Consider the following 9106-nt stretch of genomic DNA (forward strand, 5'->3'; position numbering starts at 1 on the left):
AATAAACTGAAATAATTAACAATGCAATTAAAAATACAGATAGAGATAAAAAAAATTCAGTCTACAATGTATGTACTAAGTGCTTAAACAAAGTAGAAAGAAAATAAGATGAAAAAATTTGATAAAAAAAATACATGATTGGATATGCTGAAAAAACTAGCCTAATTCATAGCACCGAATTGGGAAAGTTTATGCTATCCATAAAAAAGTGCAAAAAACTAGTGGTGCGGTGGTTAGAAAAGATTTACCGCTGTCAATACTAGGAAAATATTTTAAGGAGAAAGAAATACAGATGGATAGAACAAGCAAAACAAATTGACAAATCTATGCAGTTGAGTACCGAATAGCTTTAATTTGGGAAACTGGCATTATTTATGAGCTTCAAATGGAGATTAGCCTTTGATTCGCTCCCCATCAATTACAATTTCGAGAATGGGAAATACCGAGTAGCTTTAATTGGGAAATACTGATTAACCTTTAAGTAGTGAATGTTGCCATAGCAGATTAACTAGTTAATAGTCCTGAGCTCCTCAAAGAAGGCTAGAGAGTTGATTTACCAGAACTATTTAAACCCAAAGTGTGTTATCCTAATCCCACTAAATATTGACCTTTTCAAGTCCAGTACTTATTATTAGCCTAACAATCTCCGAGTACTACTACAATTTGTTCAAAGAAAGTGAAAAGACGATCATGCTCAGAATCATGCTAAGTTCAGAATCTCCATGTAAACATAGGGAATTCAGTTTACTTCATGAAGTCCAAAAAACAAAAAAAAAATCAGCATTTTGAGGAAAAATCTCTTACATTGGGAATTCAGTTTACTTCATGAAGTGCATTCTTTGACAGGGGGAAAAATCAGCATTTTGAGTAAAAACCTCTTGCTTTCAGCTAATAAGTGAAAATTCTCAACTGAATAGAAAGCTTTGCATCACTGCCACAAAACATTATCCTTTTGCTCATTATGTTACAAACTTTTACTAGAAAGACACCCATAAGTACCTATACGACTCACTGAGCTTGTCCACTGTCATTCTCGTATAAAACATTCTTAACACTTCAACATGATAGTGGTGTTAGTTAGACACTTCAGTTGTCAATCCTTACAATCTCATATGCATAGGGGTTGTGCAAGGATGAATATATAAATGCCAAAATAAAGGAGAAACCAGGAAGAATGATTGTTAAGCATTAATGGCGTGCCGAAACAGCTTGTGTAGCTAAATATTGTGACACAGAAGCTCACTCATACCAAATATACCACTTTTAGAACTTCCAAAGAAGCCAAGGCAGTCTCACAATTTGTTTGAGCAAAAGGCAAGATTTTACACTTTCACTGCTGCCTAAAAATTCAGATTTGAATTAACAATTAACTGAAATGATCAGTAATGAAATTAAGAAAAAAGATGGACATAAAAGATTGATACATAACGTGCACAGTGCTTAAGCAAAGTAGAAAGAAAATAAGACCGAACAAATTTGATAAAAAATACTTGTTGGATATTGTTAACAGGTATTTTGGGAGGAAAACATCTAGTCACCGTATTATGAGTGACCAACTAGTATTTATAGGAATACAAACCTAACAAACTATTTACAAGAATACCCTTACTAATTTATTATCTACAAGAATACTTATATTCTCTTAACAGATATGGTGAAAAATTAGCCTAATTGACCGCCCTGAGTTGGTTAAGTTTATGTCACCCACTAAAAACTGCAAAATTTTGAAATTTTCCATAAATATGGCAACTGGAAATGGTTGTGGATAACCATATCAGACACGAAAATTATGTTTCGCAATAAATTCCAGGTATGGTCTCAAAAAATTGCTGTCATCAACCAACTTTCGGACACTGTTAATTCTTTAACAAGTTGAAACATACAATCAGTAAAAGGAAGTTAAAAGTGGTAGTAGATCACAAATGAATATCTAAAAAGTGGAAACTCAGAGAAAAAGACACACAAACACATTAACCGAGAGGTTAACTGGAAAGCAGAAATTCAGAGAGGACCAAGGAAAGATTTTGCAACAGTTATTCGGCAAAAGTTAGGCTGCACAATTAAAGATTCGATTGAGAAACAGTATCAATACATTACCACTGTCAATACTAAGAAAAGCTTTCAAGGGAAAAGAAATAAATATAGATGGATAGAAGAAGCAAAAATTAATTCACAAAACTGTGTAGTAGTACAGAGGAATACCTAGTAGCTTTTATTGGGGAAACTGACAGTATTTATGAACTCAAAATAGAAATGGAGATTAGCCTCTGATTTGCTGCCTATCAATGGGAATGTCGGAGATCTTCGACCACTCAGAATTGAGGAAGGTGCTGCTGCTGCTGCTGCTTTCTGGATTTCATCTTTCCTTTACAAGAGGACACATAATAATCTGCAGCTCTCTTAGTCTGGTGAGGCTTCTCATAGATTGGTGAGAGGGTAAATTCTCCAACTTTTCACAATTACAGAGATTGAGTTGTTCAAGTGAGGAAAGCTTTCCAAACCAATCGGGTAATGATTTTACTCCAAAATCATATAGTCCAAGAGTTGTTAGGGCAGAGAGGTGCTGAAGTTGCTCGGGCAGAGATTCCCAATGAGGCCATCCTCTCAGATGTAAATATGAAAGGGAGGGGAAGTAGGGGTGCAGTGGTGGGAGAGCATCAAAGAGGACTAGGAAGGAATGCAACTCTGTGGTGGTTTCTGAGAATGGTCCGATTTCTAAGTATCTCAAGCTTGTAAGAGAACAAAGCTTCCCATTGGGCAAGTCGGTTAATTTCTTACATTGTGATATGTCCAGGTAAGAGAGAGAAGGTGTTCGGGTTAAATCAATTGGAAAGGAGATAAGATTGGGACAGCTATATACATACAATTCCTCGAGAGGAAGAGGAGGACAAGTACCGAAGGAGGAGAAGCGTGAAGTAGTGGAACCCCACTCTGACTCAGATATTTGGGGGATGGATAAGTGGGTTAACCCATCGCAACGAGAAATGCTTAATTGTCGCAAGGCAGTGAGGTATCTGCGTCCCTTGGGGATTGAAATTGACTCGAGCGAGTGGCACTCAGTAACAGTTAATTTCTCTAGGGACTCGAGGCCAACCAAATGTTGAGGAGCATTATTGTCAGTACCAGTGTGCTCAAGCACTGATTGACAATTTGGTCCTTCTAAAGTTTGAGGAACATCAAACGGAAAATCCGAGAATTGGGCCAAATCACCACAATTGACTAACTTCAGATGTGCAAGATTTGGATTGTTTTGAAATAACATATTTGGTAGCTTGGTAAGCCCATTCACACTCTTAACGGAAAGTCTAGTGAGAGTGCTGACTCCGCTACAAATACATGTCATTAATGCTGATCCATTTTGGGTGTTATCGATCTCCAATTCCTCGAGACGTGGAAAATGACTTGGAAAAGTGGCTAATTGAGGGCAATCAGTAATCCATACCGTATGAAGGACTGGAAACACCACCACTGTCCCATCGTGAACTGGTGCTTCCATCCATTCCCTCAAATTTGGCATTTTTTCTAGAATGAGAAGTTCAAGTGCTAGAAACAAGCTTAGGGGTCTTTGACTGCTACTGCCACTATGCATGCCTGATCCGCCATAAAAAGAAGGGCCTATACTTGTTACGCTGTCAAGTCCTTTCAATTGAAGAGATTTGAGCAAGGGCATGTTTCCAAGAGTTGGTAACTCTTTGCAGTTTTTGCAATCTTGCAATTCAAATTTCACCAATTTCCCAAGTTTTCCAATCCACGTTGAAAGTTTATCACCAAAAAATCTGTCAATAATCAAACCTTTCAAATTTTGGTGAGGATGCAAGCCTTCCAGCACTCGATTGTATTCACTATCATTATTTCTTGAATTATCTATTTCATTCCATAGTAATCTTAACTCATCAATGTTTGGCTTCCCAATCAGATTTGCAGACTCAGCTTCTTCCTTGCTTTTCACTAATTCAAGATTACGTAACTGAAGTCGTCCACTGAGATTCTTCAAATTCCTCAATTCTCCAATTTGTCGACCTCTTTCTTCACCAATATTGAAAAATGGCAAAGTTTGGAGAAATTGCAACTGTCCGATCTCAAAAGGCATGATATCACTTGATTTATGATAAGAGAAAAAGTCAAAGTGCCTCAAATTCACCAAATTCTTGAAATTCTTAGGAAACTTTGTCAGTGAGTCACAATATTTAACTCTTAATGTCTGCAAATTGTAAAGTTGACATAGAGACTCAGGCAATCTATTGATTGAAGCTCTTGACGAATCAAGATATCGCAAATGAGTTAGCTTGCCAATTGATTTAGGAAGCTCTTCGACACTCGATGCCCTTAAGTTCAAAACTCGCAACATAAAAAATGACATCTCCCTATCATTAAGTGATATGTTTCCCTGCAAAAACAATGTTGTAATACATTTGAAACTTTTAGTGGAAGGAAATGTCATTTCTTCTTGTATTCTCTCCAATGCAAGATACCGAATAGAAGACGTTTCCATATCAACACTACCAGACTCTGTCAACCTTAAAGTTTTGGAATTGGAAATGTATTGCACCATATCATGCACAAGATCATGCATTTTGCAATTCAAAACATTCCCATAATCATCCTTCCCTGCCTCTTGAAATATGTTACTATCCAACAAAATGGTAAAATACCTGTTACCAACTTCCTCCATATGCATATCGTCTGTTGGATTTGAATGAAGAAATCCTTCTGCTGCCCAAAGTTGGATTAATTGATTCCTTTCCATTTGAAAATCCTTGGGAAAAATTGAACAATATGCAAAACACTTTTTAAGAGAAGGATGTGAAAGATGATCAAAGCTCAACTTCAAAATTTCATTAACGTTACTATTTTCACCTCCACCTAAAATTTGAAGCCCACTCTCTAATTTTTGCCATTCATCTGGTTCCTTGTTGCGCAGCATACCACCGAGAACACTTGTAGCCAATGGTAAGCCTCTGCATCTTTGCACAATCTTCAACCCTATATCTTTCAACCCATCGGGCACTTCCCCAGCACCAAATGCATTTTCTTTGAGAATGTGCCAACATTGATCATCTGATAATTGTTTCAAGGAATAACCCTGAGGAAAAGAAATTCTGGTGATGTCTACCACCTGTTGCTCACGAGTGGTCACAAGAATCCAACTCCCCATGGCTTGGCTAGTACCTTTCAGAGACCCAAGAAAATCATTCCATAGCATGGACTCCTTATTCCACACATCATCCAAGACCAATAGGTATTTTTTACCGTCCAATAATGCCTTAAGCTGCTTGACTCTGGCTTCCCTATTCTTAGCTTCAGGCTCTTGACCTTGCAGTGATTGTAGAATCATTCCAAATAGCCCATTGGCAATGAAATCCTGCGAAACACACACCCATATTCTCTTGTCAAAATGTTTTTCAATCTTTCTATCATTGAAAACTTTTCGAGCCAAGGTGGTCTTCCCAATCCCGCCCATCCCTACTATAGGGAGAACGGAGATAGTTTCATTATTATTTGTGGCAGTCAATTGTGTTACTATTGCTGAGACATCATTATCTCTTCCAACAAAACTCGCATCAACAGTAACAGAGTCAGTCTCTCTGTTCTTTATAAATGCTCCTCCGCTAGGAGGAGAAAGAGCAGGTGCATCTCTAGCTCCATTCTGTGACTGGAGGAGGCCAAGTTTCGTTGCTTGTTCATGGATACTTTTCAAATCCATATTGATTTTTTGAATCTTGCAGGCCATTTTGCAACGAAATGCAATGGGATTGGAGAGTGAGAAGAACAAGCATACCTCCCTCTTCATTTGGTTTTGAATCTCAACTTCGCGCCGGATCATCTCATAGGTGAAGTCATCCAGCACATTTTCAGCATCGAAAGCCACACGTTCAAGGTTCTCCAGCCATCGCTTCACGATCTCTTTAGTCACCTGCTCTTTCTCTGCGTCACGGAGGACAGCCTGGATCAGTGTCAACGTATCCTTCAGTTTCTCCAAATCTTTCTTGAAGCCAACAAACTGGCCAATTTGTTCGGAAGCCAAATTTATTGCCTTCTCCACTAGAACTTGTACTGCGGATCCGAGCAGTGCATCCGCCATCAGGTCAGGTCGATATCTGGGAGAAAGAAAGAATTTGATAGGTTTGAGAGTGTGGAATGGAACCGGGCAACTTGCAACTTTGAATGTGAGAGGAAGAGTAGAATGTAGCAGTAGATGAAACTGAAGTCTACTAATTGGTGGTGGTTTTTAAGCTTTTGAATACTCTTATTAGAATTGCAGCAGTAACAGGAAAATGAAAAGGAAGAAAAGGTTCCCGACAAGCAGACATGTGATAGACAGGAAAGGCAATGAATTCTTTACTTTTCTAGCCATCACGTTACTGTGCATTAACAACCCACCATTACTAGGAGATCCAATCCAAAGAAACTGTAAGAAAATTGCTAACAAATAGTTTTGTAAAGCAGAAGACATTTGAAACTGTAACCACAAATAGATCAAAAGCTAATGTACCAACTTTATTCATCCCGAAGGAGCACGCCGCAAAAGGAATAGATAAAAGTGATTTTCTATGTGGAACCACCAACTTTATTCAGCATTAAATCAAATGCAATAAACTGGAAAAAGGGTGACATTGGTTCAATAATAATAAGAAGGTTTTATATCCTCGTGAGCAAAAACCATCATAATTAGTACCATTATAGTAGTAGTGGAAATATATTTCAAACAATAGATGTGTTTGGATAGGAGAATATTTGGAATAATACTATAGTACTTTTATGATATAACGTATATAAGATAAAAAGATGGTTAAAAATTGTGTTTATAATAGAATTTCAATAACATTTGAATTTTTTTGGCAAAATAGCAATTACAACTTTAATTGTTAAGCATAATGCAAAAGAAATTTTCTGATATCCTATTACTATGAGCTGAATCTTCTTAGACTACACTAATGAATTCGGGGGGAGAAAAAAATTTCTTGTTCTGCTTGAATTGGTCTTCACCTGTGGTTACAGACTTACAGTACAATATCTCACACTCTACCCACTCTTGTTCGATTAAGCATCAAGTGATGGATTTTATCTAATCTAAGTATACAAAAAGCACAATCAAGTACCTTGTAAACAACTAATACATGTAAAATTTTAGATTTCATTCATTAGCAATTGTGGAAATTGATAAGACAAAAATGGAATTCCTTCATATATCCCAAGTCAATGTACCCGTAATATGAAGGAACTATCAATGAAAGAGAAGATTATTACCTGGTCTTGGAGCAAAAAGATGGTCTCTTTTTTCTCTCTAGCAGTGTCAGAGGCTGTTGTGAAGAGAAGGAAGAGTGAGATGAATTTTTGATTGAGTGGGCTTCAGACGGAAGCTAGAAATCAGGGGGAATTTAATTTTTCCCTATGAACCTTTTAAGGGTAAAGCTGTCATATTGTAAAAGTAAACTGTAAAAAGTTTTCTTCTTTTCCTACCATTTCAGCCGAATTTTGGGTGGAAAATACTTCTAAAATTCATAGTCAGCAGATTTTTGGTACTGCTTTGGAAGTTCGTTTTCTTTGAACTTCACTTCAGAAGTAATAGAATTTCTCAAAGAAGTTATGGCTAGATGGAGTTCACAATGCTTTAGAAAAGTGTACTAGTTCATTTAGCTTCCTAAAGCTAGAAAATCCAGATGACAGAGATAATAAATAATATGTACCAATTAATTCCCAAATATTACTTTTTTTTAGAAGATTAAAATCATCTTACTGCTGAGTGAAAAATCAGATGCCAAATATTCGGGCAAAAGCTAGTAGGACGGTTTCTTAAACAAAAGCCAATATAGGATGACTTTCAATGTTCTTGAATGTCTACAAAGGATCAATGTGTGAATTGTGAATTGACCATCGAAGGTGGAAATTTTTTTTTTTTTTTGACAGTAAACATCTAAGGTGGAATTCAATTCCATCGAGAAAAGGAAAAAGAAAAATAAAAAAAAGGGAAGCTAGAGTTCAATTTCTCAGCATCTAACTCTGAAAAACAACAGCTTGCATTTACTAATTGGGCTGGCATTGAAAAATTACAGTTTGCATTTACACTCATTTGTTATTTGCTAACTTTTTCTACTTTCTTCTTCACGAGTAGACAGACTTGCACGAAGAAAACAACTAAGCAGAGTCTGAAACGCATAAAAGCTTGACTGAATCCATGCGCTCAAGAATTGTGAAGCTTTGGATAGTGTATTATTTGAAATATTATTTGAAATAATTACTGTAGTACTTTTGTGATGTGAAGTATGTGAGATAAAAAGATGGTTGAAAATATAAAAATATGAATTGAAAAATGTGTACATGATGCAAACAAAATATTATTTAGGATAATTTTCCTATCCAAATAAACCCAATAATGAACTTAGTGAGCCATTTCAATAATTCACTTTGGATGGGATTGAAAAGAAACTTACAACCATAGTCATCCATGGCAGACAGCTAGACGCATTTTGTTAGATGCATTTTAAATTGGGATAATTTCAGAAACCTCCCCTGAGGTTTCTGACAGTCTCACTCATCTCCCTTGAACTTTGCAAAATATCAGATACCTCCCTTGTCAGATTATTGGGCCCTATTTGTGATATCATTGATGATGAATTGACAGATATACCTTCATAACTTATGATATATTTTGAAGCTATTTTGACATAATTAGTTAAATGAGTAAAAGAGATATAACTTTTGATATAACTTATGATATATCTTCTATTCCACTTTATACTTTTTATTCGTAGCACAATCAACAATGAAGAGTTTAGCACTAGTGTTACCTTTATCTAAAGTATGTATTTCATGTTTTTTTTTTGTAAGACAATTATCTAGTGTAACTCATTACTTATATTTGAGTAAATTTGGTTTTCAAAAATTCAATGATGTAAATTGTATATTACATCATCTCATAAAGGGATGCGACACAATTTGGGTTATTGAATTTTTTGAAAATCGAATCTACCTAAGTTCTGGTGTTCAAACGAAGCTTGTTGAATAAATTCGACTAATTATAGTGTGAATTAATTTTTTTTTTAAAAAAATCACAACTAAAGTATCTAGCACTAAATGAAATGAATACTTCATTTCATTTTCCACA

At 36.0% G+C, this 9106-nt stretch overlaps 1 protein-coding gene across 1 annotated transcript; it reads right to left on the bottom strand.

The window, feature by feature from the left end:
- Nucleotides 1-2046: 2046 nt before the first annotated feature.
- On the bottom strand, nt 2047-7328 carry LOC113765603 (putative disease resistance protein RGA3). The gene is made up of 2 exons (XM_027309834.1): nt 7249-7328; nt 2047-6098 (listed from the first exon to the last, which is right to left on the bottom strand). The coding sequence occupies exon 2, from the start codon at nt 6080-6082 to the stop codon at nt 2357-2359; it is 3726 nt and encodes a 1241-aa protein (XP_027165635.1). The 5' UTR covers nt 6083-6098; nt 7249-7328; the 3' UTR covers nt 2047-2356.
- Nucleotides 7329-9106: the final 1778 nt, after the last annotated feature.

The sequence above is a fragment of the Coffea eugenioides genome, chromosome 3 (assembly GCF_003713205.1).
Source record: "Coffea eugenioides isolate CCC68of chromosome 3, Ceug_1.0, whole genome shotgun sequence".
NCBI classification, from domain to species: domain Eukaryota; kingdom Viridiplantae; phylum Streptophyta; class Magnoliopsida; order Gentianales; family Rubiaceae; genus Coffea; species Coffea eugenioides.